The 26279-nt window shown below is 49.3% G+C and overlaps 1 protein-coding gene across 1 annotated transcript in view; it reads right to left on the bottom strand.

Moving 5' to 3' along the window:
• Positions 1–366: 366 nt before the first annotated feature.
• The window catches only part of BCO1 (beta-carotene oxygenase 1), a gene marked incomplete at both ends in the record, with an annotated part of 37843 nt that continues 11930 nt past the window's right edge, over positions 367–26279 (bottom strand). The window contains 9 exons of the mRNA XM_082605976.1: positions 367–596; positions 2787–2898; positions 4465–4559; positions 7838–7943; positions 15703–15960; positions 18527–18732; positions 20979–21126; positions 22711–22858; positions 24638–24767. Of these exons, the coding sequence (XP_082462102.1) occupies positions 367–596; positions 2787–2898; positions 4465–4559; positions 7838–7943; positions 15703–15960; positions 18527–18732; positions 20979–21126; positions 22711–22858; positions 24638–24767 (1433 nt within the window). The remainder of the gene's footprint in view (positions 597–2786; positions 2899–4464; positions 4560–7837; positions 7944–15702; positions 15961–18526; positions 18733–20978; positions 21127–22710; positions 22859–24637; positions 24768–26279) is intronic.

Raw genomic sequence — 26279 nt, forward strand, 5'->3', positions numbered from 1 at the left:
CAATGATAAATATTTCTGTGTCTCTTCTCCAGTGGGTCAGTGGCTGCCCATTCTAGGAGCAATGATTATGTGCCTTAATACAATTGCTGATTCATGGCCACGGTCTTTATACTAAAGGAAAGGGGCTTTTAGAAGTACTAGAACTAATCAGTAAATATTTGATCAACTTTCCAACAACGTTCTTATGGCCAAAATGAAATGAAAGAAAAGATACTGATAAAAGCTCTCTTTCCATAACTTTGTCTCAAAGCAACCATGGAAAGAATAAGTGCAAAATAAAATGAAGGGCCCCCCTGCCCCCCACCCAGGGAGGGACCACCCTTGAGTCTGGTGGAGCCGTTCTCCAGGGCCCAGGCCCCCACCCTGTCAGGTCCTTGGGGCCACACGGCGCTCAGCAGCCCTGTCCCGCTCCTCCCGGGAAGGGGCCTGCTTCCCTGCATCCCAGTCGGCACCTGGGATGAACAGCCCGTGGAGATCCAGGTGCATCTCTACATCAACGGAGGCACGAGCCAATTCTGTAAAAGTTTTGGCATCCAGAACCAGCAGAAAAGGCAGCTTCTGGGGATCGGTAGAGACAATGGCTGATAAGATAATCCCTTTGGGGAAACAAAAAGAGACACTTTGTTAAAGTGCAGCCTTGAACCTGGTCCAGCTGGGGGGATAAGTTTCTCAGCTCTATCTCCCTGTCCTTTGAATGTAAGTTATCTAACCAAAACAGAAGGGAAGCGAATTTGATATTCTGTGGGAGCAGAAGGGAAAGGCCAGGGAAATCAGAAGGCTTGGCTGAACCGGTCCCCTCACCTTTCTGAGCCTCAGTCTCTTCATCTGTAGAGTGGGGATAATCCTCCCCACCCTCAGAGGGTTGCTGAGAGGATCTTGCACGGTCAGTTATGAAAGCACTTTGTAAATCATTACATGCACTGAAGAATGGCTATTTTCCTACTATTTAGAAACTCCAGTTATAAAGAATCAGCTTTGACGCTGCACTTAGGCTAATATCCGTCACTCGGCTAAACCCGGACCAGTTGCACTCAAATGGTATTTGAATGAGTCCAATTCGTCTCATGCATGTGCAGCTTTCCCCTCTGTAAAATGGGAATATTCTGAATACCCACTCTCAAGGGACAGAGGGCTAAATGAAGTAGTGCCCATGAACTTCCAGCAAATATCTGTGATTCTTCCCAAGGCCTCCCGGGTTTCAGAGTGGCTGAGGGCAGCTGAGGTCAGATCAGCTTGAATTCAACCCTCCTCTGTATGCACTGGGCGTGTGACAGACCGTGCCTAAGTTACCTCACTCTCTGAGCCTCTCCTTTGGTGGAATGAAGACCAGGTTGCTCCCTGCCCACAAGAGATTGTGCAGGACGCACCTGCCCAGCCCAGGGGGAGGCCAGCCTTAGCAGGAGGTGGCACCAACCATCCCCCACCTTGGAGGTGACAGTGACACGGGGTCCCTTACCTGGCGTGCCATGCAGTGCAGGTCGATAGGAAGACCCAGGTAGAAAACCACTCCCTTCTCAGCTGAGGGAAGCAGCTGGCAGGCTCAGCGGGGCAGCCTGCCCTTCCCCATAGGCGTGGGCAGCCCCACCCAGGCTTCTAGTATCCTCCTTAGCATCCCTAGGGGGTCAGCAGGGCATTTCTGGGGCAAAGGCAGAATCAAAGAGGGAAAGGACCATTTGGTCAGGTGGAAACCTGGACAAGAGAGGAGGGCCACAAGCATTTCTAGGTGCTCCACGGAAAACTTACATGCTTAGAGGAGTTACAAATTCAGACCCAGCCATTGCAATGGATTTAAAAACCAAGATTCTATACTCTGGGCAAGGGTAGTGCTGCTCTGTGGAAAGGAAGTGGCCTTTGTGTCACAAACAATTTAATCACCCCAGAAGGGAGGTCTGACCTTCTGCTCCTGGGAGATGACCTCTAAGCCCTTGGACTGACGGTCTGATGAGAGTGCCTTTGTTTACCTGGGGCCACTGCATATAACCCATCCTAGCAAAGTGATTTAGGGGGACGCCTGGGCCACAGGTGTCAGCTCAACCTCCAGAGGGGCCGAAGACTGGAGGTCACCATGTCCGCATGACCACGCCCCACACGGGCTCCGACACAGGGCTTGGAGAGCTTCCCTGGCTGGCCACACTCTGTGGACGTCGCTGGGGAAGTTGGCGTGGTCCTAACCCCCACAGGAGAGGACCAGCGGAAACCCCAAGCACAGGACTCTCCTGGATCCTGCCCCACTCGCCTTTTCTCTTTCAATCTGCACCCTTTTGCCGAGATAAACCATAACCATGAGTACAACAGCTTTCGGTGTGTTCTGTGAGCTCTTCTCTTGAAACTGAGGGTGGTCTTGGGGACCCCCGAACTTGCAGCTGGTGTCAGAAGTGGGGGTGGGCTGGGGGACTCCCTCATCCCACAGCTTTGGACTCAGACACACCTGGGCTTCAAAGCATGACTCCAGGGCCTCCCTGGTGGCGCAGTGGTTGAGAGTCCGCCTGCCGATGCAGGGGATACGGGTTCGTGCCCCGGTCCGGGAGGATCCCATATGCCGCGGAGCGGCTGGGCCCGTGAGCCATGGCCGCTGAGCCTGCGCATCCGGAGCCTGTGCTCCGCAACGGGAGAGGCCATAACAGTGAGAGGCCCGCATACCGCAAAAAAAAAAAAAAAAAAAAAAAAAAAAAGCATGACTCCACCAGCTGTGCGATGGGGGGCGGTCACTGCCCCTAAACGATGTCTGTTTGAGGGGTGGTCACAAGCACAGTGCAGCAAGTGGGCTACCCTTCCTGGAGCCTTACCGTGATCCTCGTCCTCGGCGCCCAGTGTGGGCACGAACACCGGCTCCGCCGGCCAGCAGTGCACCTCTCCCCACTTCAAGGATGACTTCGTGAGAATGTCGTATTTTATTATCTGCGCATCCAAAGGGGAGAAACATGGGAATGAGTGGTTGGAGAGCATGCTTATTCCCTGCGAATAGGAAGGCATCAAGGCCCCAGAGAGAGGGGAGTGGACTCTGGCGAACGTAGACCCCAAATGGCATCTGCCTCTGGTCAGAGTAACAACAGAAACGAAAGCAGCTTGCTTCCTTATCCAACTTGAAGCAAAGGTCCTCCTGCCACTGCAGAGCTGACAGTACACACTGAATTCTTTCAGAAATAAAATCCTTGGATTTATCTGGTACTTGGCACTATACTGCAATTTTTATACACATTAGATAAACTAAAGTATTCAACGCAAACCTTTAAAGTATAATATGATTCCTTTGTTGTTTTAAAAGTGTGAGTCCATGGCCTTCTCTCAACCTCTAATAGGCCTCTTTCCCCTGAGGGTGTGGGATTAGTGGGGAGTGACTCGGGGTGTGTGTATGTGTGTGGGGGAACCTTAATTTTTTGCTTTGTACATTTCTGCACTGCTTACATTTAAAAAAAAAATAAAGAGGGCTTCCCTGGTGGCGCAGTGGTTGAGAGTCCGCCTGCTGATGCAGGGGACACGGGTTTGTGCCCTGGTCTGGGAAGATCCCACATACCACGGAGCGGCTGGGCCCGTGAGCCATGGCCGCTGACCCTGTGAGTCCGGAGCCTGTGCTCCACAACGGGAGAGGCCACAACAGTGAGAGGCCCGCGTCTCGCAAAAATAAATAAATAAATAAATAAATAAATAAAAAGATTTTCCATTTTATTACTAAAAACTGAAGCTACTAAGGAAAACTGATGTCTGTACAGCACTCAGCATGGTCCCTGGGAAACAGCAAGTGTTCAAATAGCAGTTTAAAAACCAAAATATGAATCGCTATGCTGTACACCTGAAACTAACAAGATATTGTAAATCAACTATACTTCAATTTAAAAATAAGTTAATAGGGACTTCCCAGGTGGCGCAATGGATAAGACTCCGCGCCCCCAATGCAGAGGGCCTGGGTTCGATCCCTGGTCAGGGAACTAGATCCCACATGCATGCTGCAACTAAGAGTTTGCATGTCACAATTAAGGAGCCCGTGAGATGCAACTAAGGAGCCCACCTGCCGCAACTAAGACCCAGTGCAACCAAATAAATAAATATTTAAAAAAATAAGTTAATAAAAAAAATGTAAATCCTCCTAGTTTCAGCTCTACCCTCTCTGCTTGAGACAGTGAGTTCCTTGAGGGCAGGAACTGGGATCTCCCTGTTCACTTCCTTTTCCTCGGTGCCTACCACATTGTAGCACATAGCTGGTGCTCAATAAACATGCATCCAAAAAAGAAATCAATGGATAAACTCCAGCCACCACATCCTTCCTGAGCGACAGCCCATAAGGTGCAATTCTCTCCCCTGGATGGTCCATCGTTGCTTCCAGTGTATTTTGTCCCAAGCTGACGTCACTTTCTGACTTACCCCCACCCCGAGGGGACCTCGGTTCCGACCTCCCTGAGAACCTGGGAACTCAGCTTTGCAGACAGACATGATGGTTACAGGCTGCCATCTCCCAAGCATTAGTACCTTGGTTGGGATGGGGCTCCACTGGACTTCAGCAGCAAAGACATAGCGATATCGCTTCCCGTTGTGAGCATAATTGATCCGAGGCAGCTCTAAGCCTAGAGAGAAATGACACAGCTGACAAAGGCCCCTTCACTGAGAGCTGGGACCACCTGTCTTTTGTGGCATCCAGGCTGGGCATCCTTTTCACAAAAACGGTTCCCAAGCCAGGATCCCTGAACTTGATTCAGGCCCTGGATTGGATCAAGAGTGATCATAGGGCAGGAGGAGGGAACTTCTGATAACTACCCCAGCTCCATTAGAAGCTCCATTAAGAGCAAGGTAAGATAGACCTGGTTTTTTTTTGTTTTTTTTTTTTTGCGGTACGCGGGCCTCTCACTGTTTTGGCCTCTCCTGTTGCGGAGCACAGGCTCCAGACGCGCAGGCTCAGCGGCCATGACTCATGGGCCCAACCGCTCCGTGGCATGTGGGATCTTCCCGGACCGGGGCACGAACCTACGTCCCCTGCATCAGCAGGCGGACTCTCAACCACTGCGCCACCAGGGAAGCCCAGACCTGGGTTTTTAAGTGTATAAACATCTTTAATTATCCAAGATAGAAATCAAAGAAAACTGCATGATTAAAATCAGAGGCTACTGCAATTTTTTAAAGCTCTTTTTTAAAAAAGTGTGTGCGTGCACATGTGTGGGTGTGAATAGAAACTTCTGAAGCCGTGGAAGGAGCATCAGTGGGGAATATTTAAATAAATCTGGTGAAATCATATAATAACATTATACAAAAGTAACATTTACAAAGAATTTTAATAACATGGGGAAATGTCTACATCATAAGATTAAATGTAAAAGGCTGCTTATGGAATTATCTCCACTGTGTTATAAATGAAGAGAAAAAGTTTGGAAGCATTGCTGGGGTGATAACTTCCTCATGGTGCTTTATAGTTTGTACTGCCCATTCTAAGTTTCTCATTGTGTGAAATTTTCATTATACCTATTACTTTTGTAATCCAAAAAGCCTTAAAAATGTGTCCATGCCCATGCATATATATTTATATATGCTTGTTGTGTCAAATTAAATTTCTAAGTCTGAATATTGAAATGAAAGTCCCTCTTATGAAATATTGCAGATAGTTGGAGCCAACTGCTGGTGAAAATATAATGTCCAAGGAAAGAAGAAGCAGAGATGGAAACATCTGCCACATACAAGCCTCCTGAAAAGGACCCAGGGCATAAATGGTTATCGGGCTCAGTGGGGAGGGATGTGGGGTGGAGCACTAGGAAGGGAGGACGTCCAATCCCACAGGCGAGTCATCACGAAATTCCCAAGAGACAGGTCAAGACGAACATGAGGACAAGGGGCCACCCACACACTCAACTCAGGAAAAAGATGCCCACTGTTGGTCCCAGAGTAGGTCTGAGACTCCCTGTGATGCTCCTGGGTCCCTTGAACCTGGTCTGGAACACCCCTTTCCTCCACCCTGTAAATGACCAGCTATATGCCCATGGTTAAGTATAATGTGCTTCATCCCTGTGATTCTGTCCGGCTATTAAAGCCATGCTCTTGAAGAATCTTTGGGATGTGGGAAAACTCCCAGGCTACGTTCATTAAGTGGAAGAAGCCATTTCAGAACATTCTAGATGGTATGGTATGCATTTTGTATAACCATAAATGCAGAGGTTAAGGGTTTTTCGAGTCAGTGAAGCCTGGGTTCAGATGCTGGCTCTGTTGCCCAACTTCAGGCAAGTTATCGAATTATTCTCAGCTCTGCTGTCCTCGGTTCTAACGCATGAACAGTACATGGCAGCCCCTGCCTCTTAGAGGTGTTCTAATCACGGCTGCTTTTAGCTGGACCCTCAGGGCGGGCCAGGCCCTCAGCTAAGCCCCTTACATGCATGGACTCACCTAATGTGATAAGAACAGGATGAGACTGGGGAGGAAAGGACGGGAAGTTGGGGAGCCCCTAGAAGAGGGCCTGGCATGCGCCAAGCAACGCCTACGTGATGGAAAGACTGCGTGGATGTTTCCAAACGGCCATCACAGGTGGAGGGATTATGAAGGATTTGTCTCCGGTCATGCTTTTCAGCGCTGCCCAAGGTTGCTACGATAAACAAGAATTCCCTTCCCAGAAATAAAACGACCGTAGTGTTTTACTCCTCCATCTGCCCATGTGAGTGACAGGTGAGCAGAGGTGGAAGTTGATGCCTTAAGAATGGGGACGAACATGTCTATATTCACTTCTAAAGACTCTGAGGGGCCGGGGCACCACACAGAACCCATTATGGGATCCATGGGCTGCCATGTGTAGATGTGGTTCTTAGTGGGCAAATCTGAGGTCGTCCTAGCAGAGTCCCCAGGACTGTCCTTCCAGACGCCTGGCCCTGGCGTGGGGCAGCGATATGGGGAGCTGGGCTCCCAGCCTAGAGCCCCGCCCGCCGCTCCCCAGCCCTGTTCTGGGCAGGCCTGTTCATTCCACGCCGCAGTACTGAGCACACCCTGCTCTAAGCCAGACTTCTGTCACGTGTCGGTGACAACACTGAGCACACAAACACGGTCCCCACCCCACGGGCTTCTATACTAAGGCAGTGGTTCTCAATCAGGTTGGAGGCCAGGGACGCTGCTCAACATCCTCCAATGCCCAGGGCTGCCCTCACCGCAAAGAATGACCCGGCCCCGGTATCAGCAGTGCCCACATTGGGACGCCCTGCTCTGGTGGGTGCTTCTCTCTGAGGGGGTTTATGTTCTGGGTGTAGCTCGGGCTTTCTGAGGCCCAATTTTCTCCTCTGGCAAATGGGGCTGATAGCACCGATTCTGCAGGGTGTTCTGAGTGTGCACAGGTAGAAATCTGCACATGCCATGCCTTTCAATAAGTCAGCGTTCAATACACAGCAGCATTTGATACAGAGAACAAACTAGTGGCTACCAGTTGAGGGGGGCGATATAGGGGTGGGAGAGAGGGAGGTACTAACTATTGGGTATAAGACAGGCTCAAGGATGTATTGTACAACACAGGAAGTACAACCAATACTTTGTAATAACTGTAAATGGAAAGTAACCTTTAAAAACTGCATAAAACATTTAAATTCAAAAAAATAAAATAAACTTTTAAAAAGAAAGCAAAAAAAAAAAAAAAAAAAAAACACAGAAGCATTTGAAAGGCTAGCTGTGAAAGTCCCTGCATCCAATGAAAACCCAAGTACCTCCCTGGGAGGGGTATGAAGATACATGAAAGAGAAGTGTCCCCAAATGCCTTCCCCTGGGCGTCCCAACAGCCTTCCTCTCAGTCCCTTGTCAACGCACATCTCTTCTGCATCAGAAAGAGGTATCACATAGAGAGGACATTCAGCCCCTCCCTAAACACAGGAGAGAGGATGCATTTTACCTTCATAAAGCAACTCCGGCTGGCAGTAGACTTGGTCCTCTTTTTCCTTCAGTGCTCTTGCTGTTGTAGATGACAGTTTGATTAAATTGGAGCCCGCCTCTGCATTCTGAAAGAATCGGTTTTCCAGAAAAATAAAAACTTGGTATCCAGACCAAATATTTGTTTTACTGTGCACATGTTAAAAACTGCTTTAGCATCTGTCACCTTGTTCTGGCCTCACATTAACCACCGGAAGCAGCTATTATAGGATTGGTATTTTCAGTTAGAAATGAGAACTGGGGGCTGGAAGTAACTCCCCAAAGAGGGCAAAGCTGGTGGGCAGTAGAAGGGGGACCCTAAAAACCCTGGATCTTTTCTTCTACTCTGGGCTGCCTGATCCCTCACAGGTGAATTAGTGTACTTATAAGTTCTCGCTTTTTAAATACTGGATGATTCACCTGTAAAAGGCTGCATCAGTCATTCAAAAGGTGTGTATAACAAGTTCATAATAACATGTGAAATGCTCATGATAGAATACTGAGTGAAAAAAGCAGCAGAGTAAACTGCATACACAGCCTGAGCTCAACCATGTTAAACAAAGAAAAAGAAAAAGAAATGACACTGAAAACAGCCTGGGAGAAATACCAAATAGTAACAATAGAGCAGGGAATGGGATTATGGAGACTTTCATTTCTTTTTCTAGGCTTTTCTAGATTTTCAGTCTTTTCTCCTATGAAAAGGTACCCCTGTTGAAAAGAAAACAAACACGCAATAAAAATTACTTGGGAGAAAAAATATCTATCAAGGACATCTCTTGGTCTCAGGTGACAATCAGACTTTGCTCAGTACTTTACCAGCATCGTTGTAACCCAGGAGAGAGACTGAACACAATTAATTAAATATCTGTTGAGCATCTACTACTCCCTGTGTCCCCACATACTCTCTATGGGACCTTGTACAACTTACTGGGTGTCTCTGAAGTTCAGTTTCCCCATCTGTATAATGAGGTACAGCACAAGCATCGTATAAAGAGTATGTGCGTCTCCGAGTTATTATGCAGATTAGATAAAATAATCCATGCAGTTGGTTTATAAGAGGGCCTGGTTAGCGGTAAATGCTGGATAAATGTTAACGGCTATTGATAACATAATCGTATTATTATTATCATCATTTTTACTGCTACTGCTACTGCCACTACCCCTGGGGGTGAGTTCAGGTTAGCCACGGGGGGAGAAGGAGGAACAAGACCACAGATCTCTGCATTCACGGAGTTACAGGAGGAGAAGTATGGTCACGTCTGACTTCTCATTTAAACTTTTCTCTACTTTCCAAACTTTCCAAAATAAGCTTTTATAATGAAAACAAACCTATTTGAACAATAGCAGCTTTTTGCTGAGAAGGTGGGAAATTTACTGCATCCTAGAAGCTGAACCGTAGGGCCCCTCTGAGATTTGTTTAGGGCGATCCCAATTAACAGGAGAGGAAACTGAGGCCCAGGGAAGGAAAGTGGCTTGCCCAAGGTCACACAGAGGGGAGCAGAGGCTGGGCCCAGAGCTTCGCACTGAGATTCTTCTGCTCAGAAGCAAAAGCACTGCAGGCAGCAGGCAAAGCAAAGCCCCTGAGGCTGGCCGGTTCCCATCCCATAGTTCTCGGCTCAAACATCCCTTTCCCTGACAAGTTAGTCTGCAGTGTCTCCAAGACATGTGTCCCAAGCTGTAATTATCTCCTTTAGGGACCTGCTTCTTTCTTTCATGCTGTCTTCCCTGTGAAGACAGTGATCAGATTTTATTCAGTGCATGGCACATAGTCAGCTCCCAGGAAGTAACTGCTGAAGGAATGAGCAAATGCATGATTCAATGAGCTTTTCCTTTAACTCTTAAGGGGCAGAACATGCGCTTTGCAGGTGGTTGTAAAAATCAAACAAAGGGCGTGCAAAGGTCGTCTAGTGCCGAGCACATTGGGTGACTTGGAAGCAGAAGCTCTGTTTGCCTTCACCTGTATGTGCAGCCCCACATGTGAGAGGCCCTGCCCTGTGCCTTGCTAGTCAAGAGGCAGCCACAGGCTTCTTGTGCATGTCCCGGGCTTGATTCTCAGGGAGTCAGTCTGCAGAGACGTTTTCTAGCTGCAGCATGAAACTGGTCAGACTGGTTGAGGCATAAACTGTGAATTTTTCCACACACAGCAGTAACGAACATGACTTGGCAGCTTTCTATGGCCAATGTGCTCAACTTTGGGAAGAAATCACTTTCCAGACAGAATTCAACGAAATCCTGCAGTCTGGCTTTGAAATTCCTCAACTCGAGGGAACTCCCATGAGAAGCAGTAATCTCAGTAATCCCGAAAAACACTGGCTTTGGAGTTTGGCAGCCTTGGGTGTGAAGTATGACTGTAGAGCTTTCTACGTGAACTTGAGCCTGCTTCCTCTTTTGTATAAAGGGGGGCAATCTGTAACTTTTGGACGGGTGGTGAGTACAAGCAAAGGTCCCTTTGACCTGCATCTGGGGATTGTGGTTAGGATTAAATTAAATAATGGTTATGAAAACACCTGATCCAGGGCCAGACCATCGTAGTCAGTAATTTGGAGCCAGACAGACATGCATTCAAATCCCAATTCAAATCCTCTGGATGATTCTGCCATGTTGGGCAAGTTACTGTCTCTCTCATCTACAGTCATGGGGATGATAAATAACCCCAAGGACTGTCATACAGATTCGGTGAGAAGTATTTCACAGGGCCAAAAATATTCAGGACCCAGGAATGAGAACAGAGGCCCACCAAACCTATGTCCACATATAGCAAATTGTTAAGTAAAATACCGTTCTCTCCCGCCTTCCTTTATGCACAGAGCTTCATAATGTTGTGGAACTGTGCTGTCTGATACGGCAACCACCACCAGCCATGCATAGCTATTTAAATTTAAATTAAATGAAATTTAAAATTCCCTTCCTCGGCTGCACTGGCCACATTTCAGTAGCTTAGATATCTGGCTGCTACTGCTTGGACAGAGAATATTCCTTCATTGCAGCAGGTTCTAGTGCCCAGTGCTGGTCTGGAAGGATGCATGTGAATTCAGAATTCCAGGACTCCTTGGCATTCTGAGCTAGAAGCAGGTGGCAGAGTGAAGGCTGACCTCTGGGCCCGGGCTTCCCTCCTCCTTTTCTTGGCACTGCACAGAAGCCCCAGCCAGCCCTGGCCTCCCTGGTGGGTCTGAGGGCTGCATCCAGCAGCACAGCCCGCCCTTAGGAGGACAGAGGCAGCTGCTGCAGGCTGGCTTGGGTCATTTTTGCAGGGAATTCAGGGATCCCAGGTCACAGTTGGGGTCGGAAGGGTGCCCCTCTGGGTGGGCACCCTGTGGCCCTGTGAATTCCTCACCCAGTGAAGGGACACTGATGGAGAAAGGCCAGAGCAGGGGGCCCCTCTGGCCTGGGTCTAAGAGCAGAAAAGCCATCTGACACAGGGCCGGGCACAGAGTGAGCTCTCGAGAAATGGTGGCTTCTCTTATTATTGGGTCTTCATTTTTGCATTTGAAAACAAGACAAAAACCAAATCTACTGAGCCAGGAGTTGGAACCACCCCGTCTAGCTCCAAGATGCCAGCCCCGCCCCTTCCTGGAGCCCTGCAGGATGAGGGCAGGGTGGCTGGCAGGGACTGTTGGCACCGCCCACACCCTTTGGGGCCCAGCCCCACCTTAAACAACCCCCGCACCACCCTACACAAACAGGCAGAGGGTGTCAGTGGGCCCCTCCTTCCTTTGACCCCAGCTGGCCCAAACGCCAGAGAAGCTGGGGCAGCTGGGAGGCCCCAGACTTTTGAACACACTTCAGTATAGCCCATTCTATGTGGAAGGCACTTTCCACTTGGGAAATGTTCCAAGCACTAAAGGAAGACCTTGTGCCCTTTTAGAGACCTTGCTTCACCTTTTTCATTCATTCATCGTTCATTCATTTATTTAAAATATCTAAGGGCTTAATGAGAACCCTCTGAGTACCAGACCCTGTGATGGGCTCACAGGATAAACTGCTGACAAGACCAGGAGTCCCAGCCCTCTGGGAGCTTTAACAGGAAGCTCATTATACCTGCCATCAAGGTGAGCAAAGAGCTACAGGTGCCATTAGAATATACAAACCCACTGAGGGAGTCAGGATGCCAGACCTGAAGGACGGGCAGGGATTAGAATCCCCTGGAGGTTGTGGCTTCACTGGGCTGGTCTCAGAGCCCCCAGGTAAGTCCAACCTGCAGCCGGGACAGGAGCAGAGGTCTCACGGGAAGAGGACAGGGTTGCAGGCAGAGGGACAGCGACGTGCAAAGGCCCCAGACTGAAGGGCATTTGAGAAAGGGCAGCATCCCCTAAGGCCCTTCCCTAATATGCTTTTGGACGGGGTGGAATCAGAGCCGCCAGATCTGGACACATAGGCCATGTCTGTAGCTCGACTTTCCCCTTTCAACACGCAGGTGGGGTGACTTGAAAGTGAAGCAAGGAGACATTTTTAAGGGACAATAAACAGCAATTAAAAAGCGTGGCTGGAGCTACCCTTCCCAGCGCTCGCTCTTCTTTGCAGATGGCTCACGCAGTGCCTTTTTAAAATACACGTGCTAAACTTCTTAGCTTGGTTCCAAGGTAGCAAATCATTTCTAGAGCTTGATAAAAGGTTATAAAATCCTGCAGTGTGTGGGCAGCGGAAGGGAGTGTTTCCTCTCTGGGTATCATCCACAGGCTGAGGCCTCCACAAGGCGGGGGTGGGGTGGGAGGTGTGGTGGAGGTGGGCAGGCCTCAGGATTTGCCACCTGTGTGCTTTGTGACACCCCCCCATTGCATCCTGGAGCCAGGAGACACCCCAAGCGCTGCACTATGGAACTTCCCAGAGTGACGGGCACAGAGGCCAGCGGCTCAGATGATGATTTTGTGGGACACGGCCGTTCATTCAATAGCCCTGAATCACATGGGGAGAAAGTTAATCCCTTTTTCTCTTCCAATCTTTCCAACTGGGTCAAGGCGAGAGTCTCAGTTAAGTGCCACTATGTCTTTGACACCTAATACTTTTCCAAGTTCTCTTTAAGGAAGAGATCAGGTCTTGGCAAGGGCAACAGCATCAGGCTAGAGCTTAGGACCTGTGCTTTATTACCAGCCCTTCACGCTCATCAGCTCTTCCATCTGCAGCGCACAATGCTGCCTTTCCACTGGGTCGTGATAGGTTTCCTTCCAAGTGAGTTAAGGGAAGAGTGAGTTGATTTAAATGAAAACATGATTTTGTAAATGTTAATTTAATAGAGGTGATAGGAAATACGGTGAAAATCATGACAGAGATACACAAATGCCTGCAGATGGGGAAATGCTGGAGAGAGGAGAAAGGACCCACCTCTGGAGTTGGACAAAGCTGGGTTCAGATGCGGGTCTTCCGCCCACTGGTTGGGAGGTGCCTGAACTCCTGCATGGAGGAGCCTGGAGGGTGGGAGAAGCCTCCCTGGGCTTGTAGGAGTGTCTTCTGTTCCCTAGGCGTGCAGAGCCCTGAGAGAGGTCAGGGTGACCCTCTGGGACTCTTTCCAGGAGTTAGGCCTGCTCGGGAGATCAGCAGAGTTATACCCCTTACCAGCTCCAAGGAAGGGTTTAGAGCCAATCTTGGCTCTGCCACTGGGCTGTGTGACCTTGGGCACATTCCTTAACCTCTCTGTAAAATGAGGCTAACCTGAGGATCTCTCCCATAGATTGTTTTGATCATTAAGTTAGGTAAGGAAAATACAATGCTTAGCAAAGTACCTGGCACATAGAGTGCATTGAGTAAGGATGAGCCATCAAAACTGAATTGAATTGAATTTGGATTCATTTAAATTAATTAAGTCATGAAGTCAGGAAGTTCTGGAGCCAGAAGCCTCTGTAGCCTTTAAAACCAAACCCAGAGCCCTGGCAGCATCAGCCTAATTAAGGATAACGTCTGGCCCAGGAGTCATTTTTTTTTTTTTTTTTTTTCCAGGAGTCATTTTTAACGTAAGAACAGGACTGTTCAACATCAGGGAGACGGGTAAGCAACTGGTGATGAATCCCCACCATGGACTGTCAGGCCAATATTTAAAATGATGTCATAGAAGAATATTCAATGTCATGGAGAGATGTCTACATATACAAGTAGGTGGAAATAGTATGTATAGCAGTATACAAAATAGTATGTACATATTCAGCCATGAAAAAAAATGAGGTCCTGATATGTGCTACAACACCGATGAACTGTGAAAACATGCTTCGTGAAAGAGGCCAGCCATGAAAGACTACATATTGTATGATTCCATTTATATGAGATATCTAGAATAGGCAAATACACAGAGATAGAAAGTAGATTAGTGGTTACCTGGGGCTGGGGGGGATGGCGGGCTTGGGGGGCTGATGGTTAAAGGGTACAAGGTGTCTTTTGGGGAAATGAAAATGTTTTAAAATTGATTGTGCTGATGGTGGTACATTCAACTCTGTGAATATGCTAAAAGCCATTGAATTGAACACTGTTTTTTTCTAAGATTTTTTTTTTTAATGTTGACCATTTTTAAAGTCTTTATTTAGCTTGTTACAATGTTGCTTCTGTTTTATGTTTTGGTTTTTTGGCCCGCAGGGCATGTGGGACCTTAGCTCCCTGACTGGGGATTGAACTCTCACCCCCTGCATTGGAAGGCGAAGTCTTAACCACTGGACGGCCAGGGAAGTCCCAAATTGTACACCTAATTTTTAAAATTTATTTATTTTATTTATTTATTTTTGGCTGCGTTGGGTCTTTGTTGCTGCGTGCGGGGTTTGTCTAGTTACGGCGAGCGGGGGCTACTCTTCGTTGTGGTGCGCGGGCTTCTCATTGTGGTGGCTTCTCTTGTTGTGGAGCACGGGCTCTAGGTGTGTGGGTTCAGTAGTTGTGGCTCATGGGCTTAGTTGCTCCTCCGCATGTGGGATCTTCCGGGACCAGGGCTCGAACCCTCGTCCCCTGCATTGGCAGGCGGATTCTTAACCACTGCGCCACCAGGGAAGCCCCAAATTGTACACTTTAAATGAGTGAAAATGGGTGAATAGTATGGTATGTGAATTATGTTTCATTAAAGCTGTTAAAAATTGTGTACAGTATAATTTTCTTCTCCAAAATTAGGAAATACGTATTTATATGTTAAATATTAATTTTAGAAAAGAAAATTATACCGTACATAATTTTGAACAGCTTTGAGATATATATACAATATGTATATATATTATATACATACATATCAATATATATTGTGTATGTATATCTTTCTGTCTACTTGCTTATCTATCTATTTATCTATATATAGAGAGAGACTTGGGAGGCAATACAAATATATCCACAATGGGTTTATGGTAATTTTTTTTCCTTTTAACTTAATCTATATTTTCTAAAGTTTCTACCTTGAATATATACCATATTTGGGAAAATAATGAAAGCATTTTCTGTCTTTCTTTAAGAACAGCTCATTTGGGGACTTCCCTGGTGGCACGGTGGTTAAGAATCTGCCTGCCAATGCAGGGGACGAGGGTTCGAGCCCTGGTCCAGGAAGATCCCACATGCCACGGAGCAACTAAGCCCATGCGCCACAACTACTGAGCCTGCGCTCTAGAGCCCACGAGCCACAACTACTGAGCCCACATGCCACAACTACTGAAGCCTGTGTGCCCAGAGCCCATGCTCTGCAACAAGAGAAGCCACCGCAATGAGCAGCTCATGCACCGCGATGAGGAGTAGCCCCTGCTCGCGTTAATTAGAGAAAGCCCGCGTGCAGCAACGAAGACCCAACGTAGCCAAAAAAAAGAAAAGAACAGCTCATTTTGAATTTCAATATTAACGAAATTAGAGCCAAAGTCACTTCCTGAGTGGGCTCACATCTCCCAGGACTCAAGCCATTACCTTGTCCATGTGGAGGGGCACTGCGAACCTCTTGAGGGCTGGGACGGAGGTGAGCCTGGAGTTCTCCTCGAAGTCCTTGTTCAGGTTGGCCAAGTAGAAGAGCTGGTAAAGGCTGCTGTCCTCGTAGGCGATGACGTCGAACAGAAGGCAGCCGTCCTCTTCGTAGGCGTTGACGTGATGAAACACCACCATGGGGTCCGTGTAAAATTTGGTCAGCCCGGGCTTCCTCGTCCTTTGGTCAATGATGTGAATGTAAGTCTGAAAGGAGATGCACATCAGTGGTCAGCTCTTCCTCTGCAGGCCCAACACAGTGGCATCAGGCAGGGGACAAGACCCAGCCCTGCCATCCACTTGCTAGTGACCCTGAAGCATTCCCTCCCCTTTAAGAGCCTCTCTGTACCACCTCCAGACACACGCAGAAGTGCTGAGGGAGGAGGGGAGTTTTGCTGCCAGGGCCCCTCCCTCACCAGGAGGACAGTACCCGGGGAGATACAGGATCTGAGAGTGTACCATCTCCCCAGCCTTCACTTGACTGTGATCCAGGTGGGCAGCGACAGGCCAGCTCCCAGGCCAGGCCAGGTTGGGGAGAAACAGTCAGGTCCAGCCCTCTAAGGCTCCTCAGGCCCCAGTGGTGGCCAGAGCCCCTAAAGCCCCTACTGGCTCCCCTCTCCTGACTTTTGCCCACTGCAGGTGTGGTTTTCCCAGTAACCCGGCTGCCCTGGAGGGCTGCGGTGCTGAGTGACCAGTCTAGTCAAGGAGCCCACGTGAGTATCGGCTCATTAGGCATCCTCATGCACCTCTGGGTGTCACAGGCAGTATCACTCTGGGTGGCAAGTAGCCATATCTGCAGCTCCAGCTGCCTAATCCAAGGGGGAAGGGGTATTTTCTTTCATTTGGCAGCTCTGGCCTAACCATCCTCCTTCTGAAAGGAGGGAGAGGCTGCTCCAGGCTGCCATTTCCCCACCTCCTCTGGCTCATTGCTTCTTTCTCCCCTTTCCCAGAATCAGGCTTTGCAGTTAAGTGGGGGAGGGGCGAGGAGTAGTGTACAGAGGAGGAGGGCATTGTGGGGGAGGGTGGGTGTGGGGAGGTGAACACAGGCCTGGTTACTGTAGGCTTTCTTCCCCATAAACCCAATCCCAGGGTCAGCCACAGGGACTTCTCCGAAAGTTCTCCAAATGCATTCCAGAGCCCTTCCCAGGGCTCTGTGCCCTGTCCTCAGGGGCTCTGTCTCCTCACTGTGGGACTCTCCAGGGCCAGAGGTCCCCGGGGGCTGCAGACCAGAGGCCTAGGGGCCCCTGACACTCCTGCCGGCAGGACGCTCGTGGTCCTGCGGAGCAAACCCACTTCTGCTGGCTCCCTGCTGGCCCCCTCGCCCAGCTCATTCAGTCCACAGACACTCATATGAGCGCCTAAGACACATCAGACACTTTCTGGGGAACTGGAGAGAGAAAATAAAACCACCCGCCCACTTTCATGGAGCATATACTTCAGTGGGGGTGAGGCCAAGGTCAGTGATCAATATATACAACGTGTCAGGGATGATGGATGAGCACGACTGAGAACATGGAGTGGGGGGTGGAGAAAGCCTGTCGGGGGGGGTCTGTGATAGACAGGCGGGCCTCAGTGATGGGGGAGCGTAGAGCGAGACCGGGACTGATCAAGGGAGGAAGCCATCTGGGGAAGAACATTCCAGGTGAAGGGGACACAAAATCAAAGGCCCTGAGGCAGGAACGTGTTTAGCAGGTTTGAGGTGTAGGAGGCGACCACGCGAGCAGGAAGCCAGCGGTTGGGATGAGGGCATGTGGGCCTCTATGGGCTGGTGAGTGAAGCCTTTGGGTCTTACTCTGAGGAAGACGGGAAATCACCAGAAGGTTCTGAGCAGAGGAGGGATCTCGCCTAACCCCTTTGTTCCCTCGAGGACCTCACTCTCCTCCTTGAGAATACAGGCATCATAGAGGTGGCAGCCACACACGGGACACAGATTTGTATGGGATCATGAAGATGCACGTGGTGCACAGAAAGAGGAGTAGAAGGGGGTCGGATGGATGGTGGTGGCTCCCTCTGGAGGGGGCTGGACGGGGAGGTGGGAGGAATGGGATGGAGAGGAGGAAGGGGACTTGATCTGTTGCTTTCTACGCTTGTGTGCTATTTGAATAGATGGCACGGAGAATTACTTGATTATTTTTCACAAGTAACAATAGCAAATAAATACATACATACACCTATACATGAATAATGTATTCATACCCACATGTATACATACATACATGCAGACACCACACATACAGAGAGGTACACGTACATACAGGCACACAGATATTCTGAGCACTCCACTCAGGTGTACCTAAATTGAAGACGTTTCTGTTACACCATCCGGTGGGACGCTCTATCATCATGATGTCTAAATAATCTGTGACACCCCCTCCCCGCCCCCCAGCAGGGATGCTGAAAGGGCCTTGTCAATGGATGGCGGAGGCTGGAGGAGGCCAGGTGCCGGTCAGGGCTGAGGAGCAGTCCCTTTGCTGCTGGGCGAGTAGGGGCTGCCTTGGCTGCTGAGGCTGCCTCGCCCAAGGTCACATGCTCTTCTGGGGATGGTCTGCTCTACTGACTTATGGATGTCGGGGCATAAAGGCCCAGCCCCTTGCCCTAACTGGGGACCACCGTGAAGGACCATCCCAGCTTCAGAACTCGCTGGAAGGTCGGCTCATGCCTCTGGGGAGACTGCGTGGCAGCTGGCAGCCTCCCTCCCGAAGCCGCCCCTGCCTGCTGACCTCCACCTTGCTCTGGCCGTCCTCGTGCTGCGGGGTCGCTGGCCCTGCCTTACCTTGTCCTCCCTGTGGAAAGCCAGACAGGAAGCCCAGCTCACGCCCCGGAGGTAGGCGGTTGCCATCTTGAGGATATCCATCTTGAAAGGCTGCTCGAGGAAAACGATGTAGCTCTCGGTAAGTCCGAAGCTGTGGTAATAGCTCGGGGAGAGGAGCGAGCGTGAGGCGATGGAGCAGAACGCCTCCATGTGCTTCAGGGGGCTCCCTAGAGAGAAGCCAGCCTCAGGGACAGCGCAGGGCCTGGCGGCCCCCGACGGGGCCACCATCTCCTGCAGCGCGGCCTCTCAAACCCACCCGGCCGCTGAGAAGAACCTTCGAATGAGAGCCGACAGCAAACCGGGTGAAGGGGCTGCTGCCTGGCCGACGCAGGGACGGGGCCCTTCCCCCGTGAGATCTGGTCTGGCATCCAAAACCACCGCACCCCCAGGCTCTGGGCCTCTGGACCGCTGGGCCTCTGGGCCAGGCGTGTGCAACTCCAACACGGGGCTAACCCAGCCTCCACCTGCTTTCTACATAGAGGTTTATCGGGAGCGTGGCCCCTGCAGGGTCCACGGATGCTTTGCTTTCGAGATTCAGAGTTGAGCAGACGCAACGGAGACCATACAGGCGGCAAAGCCTCAAATACTTATTTTGTGGACCTTTATGGAAAACGTTTGCCAACCCCTGCTCTGGAGCAATGATCCTCACTTTCACATGCACGCGGATCATCTGGGGGTCATGACAAAATGTGGAGTGTGACTCAGCCTGTGGCGGGGGGCCCGAGGCCCTGCATTTCTGTCAAGCTCCCAGGCAGTGGGCTAGCTTCCCAAAGTTAAGCTTTGATATGTTGCTGAGAACCATCATTTGACGTGTATTTCATGGGGTTTCTATGAATTTCTTTTGGCATTGTCCGTTCTGAAACACCTGGGAGTGAGACTAAGTGTCTATGGTAATGTGACAGATTGTGACAGTCAAGGTAGGCTGTACGATTCCCATTTTACAGGTGGGAAACTAGGGCTTGGTGGGACACTCCATCATTACAGCCAGAGGCACAGGGTTAAGCCGAAAAGACACAGGCCTCTTAGACTGGCTGCCTACTCTGTTATTAGAGGGAAGGGAGAGACCAAGGGAAATCCTGCAGGAGTCCAAGTACCTTGCTCAGCATCCATCACGAAGGTACTCAGGACTATTCGGTTTTCTTATTCCTCTGCAAGGATGAGTCACCCGCTGGCCAAAAGGCCTCCCCACCCAGGCCTGGGGCTGGGTTATAATGAGTTACATGCAAGCGTCGGCCACCTTTCTTGTGGCCACCTGTGCACACTGTAAACAGCTGGCTGGTGGGAGGGATGCTCTGGGTTGTGGGGTCGTTCTTTTCTTCACCAAACAAATGGAACACAAAGCAAACTGAAAGGAAAGGCACCCGGGCCTGGGAGGCAGGATACAGGTGTGAATCCCAGCAAAGCTGCCAGCCTGGACCAGGTGTGCAGAGGGAACCTCCTGTGAGCCGTGGGCATGTCACCTGATCCCCCTGGGGCTCGCAGTCCTCTAATATGAGATGGCAAACTCAAATGCCTAGACCAGGTCTGCATTCTAGGATCCCAAGCCAGACCCTATATCCCTTTATTGGCTTAATTAATGGGAGTTCCATTTAACAAGAGCATTGTACCTTCTGACCTCGGGGGCTCCCATCTGCCAGCAGAGCCTGGAATCTGCTCGGGGGTGGGGCTCCACGGGACTGTGAGGGAGGGGTGCCAGCAGGGATCACAGATGGAAAGCGGCCTTCCTAAACCAGAAGGTCTAGCCAAGCACCCTCATAGTTCTGTCTCCTGAGCCCGCGCAGCCACTCTTGGAGGCCTGGTCTCCTGGGTGTGGTTCCCAAGAGAGTCCTGGACAAGTAAGGGCTAGGAGCCCTGCCCGCCTCCCCCTCAGGAACACAATCGGCCTGGGCTCCACGCCAGGTTCCTGCCTCTAAAGGGAGAAGGTCCAGAAGGCCCGCAGAACAGGGTGGGGATCTGGAGTGGGTGCCAGCAGGGCTGAGCTCCCTGAGCAACCCTGGGAGCCTGGCTTCAGGGGCTGGGATGAAAGAGGACAGCACAGCCCTGACATACAGAGGTTTGTCAGAAAACTAAAAAAATGAATGAAAGAAAGGAAGGATGGATGGATGGATGGATGATGAATAGATTAATGGATGGATTGATAGGTAGATGATTAATGAATAATGGATAAATTCATGAATTAATGAACAGGAACCTAAAGATAAGGAGGTTGGAATAGCGAAGGGATTCACTTCTTCCAAAAGGAAGCCTAGCATCATTTCTTTTCTCCTAAAGGAGAAAAGTGAGTTCACGTTCCTCTGAATCATCTGTGCGGGTTAAGTGTCAGATTGGGTGCTGTGTTATCAACCAAAATCAGAACTCTTCGAAAGAGCCACCCTTGGTGTCTGTGCTCCATTACAGCCCCAGAATGACCCACCTGATACTGCGGCAGGGATCTTAAAGATCACATATTTTGTCTTCCCCTTGTCCACGATGGACGTGCCAATGTTGAGAACATTTCCAGCGTCATCATAATGAGGATGGGATGTTGCCAGATTTACAGCCACGTGTTTACGATAATCAACCTGCAAAACATGACAGCCACCTGGTTTTTGAAAGGGGAGAGGGTGAAATCCTGTGAAAAGCTGACTGACTCCAGGTTCAGAGAGATGATGATTATTTTTGCACATCTCCTGATCTGAAAATAAAGCAGACATCACCTTTAAAGGAGATGTTTCCTCTTGCAACCTGATGTAACCTCGAGGGGGCCTTCCACAGCGAATAGGCTGCAGGGGACTTGGTGAGCTACGTGTGTTTTCTCTGACAGTTGTTCCTACCCTGCCACCCGGCCTTGCCGGTTAGCTTCAGCATGGAAACAGGACGCCTCACTGCAGAGAGCTCCAAGTAACAACTTGGGCAGAGAGGCAGCCTTAGGGCTAATCTTGGCCACTGCTTTGGTGAAGCTATTTAAATTCTCCCCTTTTGCGTCCCACAGAGGCATAAATCTCCAGGCCTCTCTCATAGGGTTATTCTGGGAACAGAAAGGTTACAAAAACATTTGGTCAAAAGGAAACGAGACTAACGAGCTCAATAATGATCCCGACTCCGAACAGGCCACAACCATACAGCAAAGGGGCGGCCCGGGAACCCACTGCCTGCCCTTCTTCCCCCAGAATAGCACAACCTCCTCCAGCCAAAAGTCAGGCGATACCTCGTTCTCCCCTAGTAATTCCTCTCTGCAGCTTTGTGGAAAGCGTACATCAGTTGGACCTACGCTGCCTAGCCTAAAAGGAGCTGGACGTAATTTCACAGCTAAGGAAAGCACTCCTTCCAACAGATCGTTAAATTGTACTGCGAAGACATCCAGGCTTTGAACTGCCAGCTGGAGAAAACTGAAAGTGGGTCTATTGATCTTCATGAAAATGTAGACTTGATTCTAGCCAGGAAAGGTATCTGCTTGGGCACTGATTTTTGCGCCCTTGCTCTGTGCCTAATGCCTCCCTCTTCAGGTCAATACAAGGCAGGGCTGCTGGGAGTCCTGGGTGGCCCAGTATAGTCATTCATTCAACTTTCCATTGAGGTGCCACTCAGTGCCAAGGACTATGGACGCTGTTAGGGGTTGAATTGTATCTTCCAAAAAGATATGTTGAAGTCCTGACCCCTGGTGCCTAAATTTGGAAATTGGGTCTTTGTAGATGTAATCAAGTTAAAAAGAGGTCATTCTGGATCAGGGTGGGCCTTCACACAATGATTTGTAGCTTTACAAGAGATTGGATTACAACAATTATTGGTTGTTCCTATAAACCAAGGAACAACCACCAGAAGCTAGAAGAGGCAGAGAAGGATCCTCCCCTAGAAACTTTAGAGAGGGAATGGCCCTGCCGATACCTTGATTTCAGACTTCCAGCCTCCAGAACTGTGAGAGGATACATTTCTGTTGTATTCCTTTGTTATGGGAGTCCTAGGAATGAATACAGGCACAAAGATGACAGGACACAGTCCTGCTGTAAGGAAGCTTAGAATCTAGTGCTAAGTGCTGAGCTGGGAGAGCCCAAGACCCAAGGGCATCAGAGGAGGGCTCCTCTGTGAGTTCCTGCAGGCTCCTGGCCTCCTGCAGGGGGTTCCTTTCTTGATTCAGGAACTGAGGCTGGTTGTAGATTTACTGATACCTTCTCCAGGGTTTCCAGGGTCTGGGGGTTGATTTTCCTGATGTAATTGGTCTCCGTGGTTGCATAGAAGTCTTCTCCACACTTCATGATGTTGATCAGACAGTTGTCTGTGAAATCAGGGATGGTGTGGGACAGGTAGGAGAAAGCTCTGGGGAGGAAGCAAGTCAGTGGGGTCAATGGCTGTATCCATCCAGCTGGAAAGTTCTACTCGAGACGGTTTTAGTTTTCCCACCACTTAAAACACTCTACTTCAACTAAGGGAGAAAAAGTACTGGGTCCCAATGGGTCCCTTGAGGAATCCTGAGGCCTCAGAGATCAAGTTACCCAAAAATACCACCACATTCAATCAGCTAAGGAGGGAGTCAGCTGAGACAACAAGGCTGCCCACTGAGCCCTCCTGGGCTCCCCAAATCCAGAAGTCTCCTGCACCAGAGCCATCAACACCTGGTGGATTGTTCTGAAGTATTTTAAGAAGCTCGACAGAAATCATAGTCATACCCATAATGGCCCCCCAAAGACTAGCAAAACAGCTAATCTCTGCTTTGGGCAGGAATGTGAGCCCACCCTGGTTACCCAACTTTGTCCAGGATATTAGATTTTTGAAAAAGAAAAGCAAACTAATTATGAGTTAAGAACTGATCATTTGATTAGAAGGCAAACTCAAAGCAGGAAGTCCTGACCCCGTGTACTGGTTAGTGCGCCCCCTACTGGCAGACAGTGTAACAGCAAGGAGGTCCCACAGGCTGCAGTTTTAAATTCATTCCCTCCCCCTCCCCCAGGCTCCTCCCCCAGCCGGGAAAGGGAGTTCCCTGCTTGCTGTGTGCTGGATTCAGCACTGGACGCTAGGACTGGAGAGATGATGTCAGTTCTGGAAAAGCAGAAGCCAGCCTCCCTCTCTGGGCCAGTCTACCCCTAAGACATTTCACAACCCTTCTATGTCTAAAGAGTATCAGAAAGGAGGTACTGATGGCTGGCCTGATTCCCTGGCCAACAATTTAAGTGTTGAACATGTATGTAATACATTCATATGCACCACAACCCAGATGATTTTAACTGTATACAACTGAAAATTTCCCCCATCCTTCCTCTCATCAGTTCCCCACCTCCCTCATGCATCCGTCCAGAGTTTCTGCACATACGAAAATAAAAATAGATTTCCCCCTGCCTTCTTACACAAATTATAGTATATTATATGCTCTTTCTATACTTTGCTTTTTTTTTTTTTTTCCACTTAACAGTATATCTTGGAAATCTTTCATTTGGAACATAGAGAGCATCCTCATTCCTTTATTTATACCTGCCTGGTATTCTCCTGTAGTGTTACTGTGATTTACTTAACCACTCCTCTGTTGATGATCATTTGAGTTATTTTCAGTTCCTCATCATAACAAATAATTCAGCCATGAAAAACCTTGCACATTTGTCATTTCAGACACAAGCAAGTACCCCTCTGGACTGAAGGGAATGTGCATTTGTAATTTTTTTTTTTTTTTTTTTTTTTTTTTTTGCGGTATGTGGACCTCTCACTGTTGTGGCCTCTCCCGTTGCGGAGCACAGGCTCGGGACACGCAGGGCCCAGCTGCTCCGCGGCATGTGGGATCTTCCCGGAACAGGGCACGAACCCGTGTTCCCTGCATCAGCAGGCGGACTCTCAACCACTGCGCCACCAGGGAAGCCCGCATTTGTAATTTTGATAGATAATTCCAAAGTGAACTCCCACCAGCTATGTGGGAGAATACCTAAAAATCTGTCAGATGCTCTTTGCCTCTCTTGCTATCAGTGATCAAAAACTGCGTAGCGTTTATGGTCAAAGGCCATCACAGGAAATTGCCCACCCAACCTAAAGACAACCATCCAGAGCAAACGCTGGTTGTTTTGACCATAAAGGACGTTGGAAAGCAGGACTAGATTCAAAATGGACAGTTACTTGGAAAATATGTTTTTGCAGGGGTCCGGATAGGCCATGGTTCCAAATTCTGACACCACAATCCTGTTCGCTTCAATATTGGCATTGTAGGTATCACTTCTCAGGTATTTGCTCCTGTAATAGACTTCACCTGAAAGAGAAGCAGCAGAATCATCCCAGACTGACACCTTTACAGGGCTTTGAAGTTGATTTCAGCCATTCCAGGGATTTGATGGGCGGTGGCGGGGGGGAGTTCACTGGGACAGTCCCTTTAATGTGTGTGCTAGATACAACCAGCATTTGGAGGGAACTCTCACACACATTTTGGCAAGGTTGAGACGCACAACAGTATGTCCAGGTAAGTATTCCTGTTCCCAGCTCCATCTTCATATGAGGGAACGGAGGCTCAGAAGTGTTCCATTCCGTTGCCCAGCATCACCCAGAGAGGCGCCGACCCAGGCCATCAACCACCCCTTCCACCATATTTGTATCCTTCCAGGTAAGGTCCAGATTTGGAGGATTGGTCCAGAAGGCCCCGTACTGAGGCTAGGTTTCTCCAGGGCCCAGTTCAGTTCTGGGAGCCCTACACTGACAATTTAGCCCCTGGAGTAACATTTCATATCTATTTGCAACCAGGGAGCACCCTTATACCCAATTCTGCACACAGTAGAGGGTCAGTACATGTGTTGATGACACTGCAGAGAATCTGACTCACTCCAGAAAAGCATGGACTCTTGACTAGTCCACCAAGACCAACGTGAAAATATACCAGATGGTTCTAGACCTATATTAATTTCCTATGGCTGCTGTTACAAATTATCATAAATGTAGTGGCTTAAAACAACACAAATTTGTTATCTTACTGTTTTGGAAGACATCGTCTGAAATGGGTTTTACAAGGCAAAAATCAAAGTGTCAGCAGGGCTAGTTCCTCCTGGAGGCTCTAGGGGAGAATCTAGAAGCTGCCTTTGCTCCTTGGCTTGTGGCTGCACCACTCTGACCTCTGATTCTGCTGTCACATCTTTTCTCACTCTGACCCTCCTGCCTTCCTCTTCCCTTTATGACTACACCGAGCCTACCCTGATAATCCAGGACAATCTCCCCATCTCAAGGTCCTTAACTTAATCACACCTGCAAGACCCTTTTACCATGTAGAATAGCATATAATATATTCACAGGTTCCTTCTGGTGAGAGAAGGGGGAGGGAAGGGGAGAGAGGGGAGGGGAGAGAGGGGAGAGGGAAGAAGGGAGAGAGATATGGAGGGAGAGAGACACATATACTTTTCATAAGTGGGTGTGGGTGAGTCAGGAGAGGCTTCACAGAGGAGGCAGCACTTGAAAAAGCCCTTGAAGGATGAGTAGAATTGAACTGCAACAGATGCGGGAGGTGGGGCTAGGAGAGAGGGTCAGGTATTCCCATGGACTCTCCCCAGAAAGTCTGTAAGCAAAGACCTGGGGGTGGGGAGCACAGCCCACTTCCTGGAAGGGCTAAGTCAGTGTGGGCTGGAGCACCAGGCACTTGGGAGCAGCAGGAATGAGATGAGGCTGGGGGTCAGGTGGGGACCTTACTAAGTCTTCAGGGCTGTGAATACTGAGGCCTTTGACCTTCATTTGGTGGATAATTTGAAACCTCTAGGGTTTTTGTTTCATTTTATTTTGCCAT

This window comes from Mesoplodon mirus (genome assembly GCF_964341445.2).
Source record: "Mesoplodon mirus genome assembly, chromosome: 19".
Lineage (NCBI taxonomy): Eukaryota > Metazoa > Chordata > Mammalia > Artiodactyla > Ziphiidae > Mesoplodon > Mesoplodon mirus.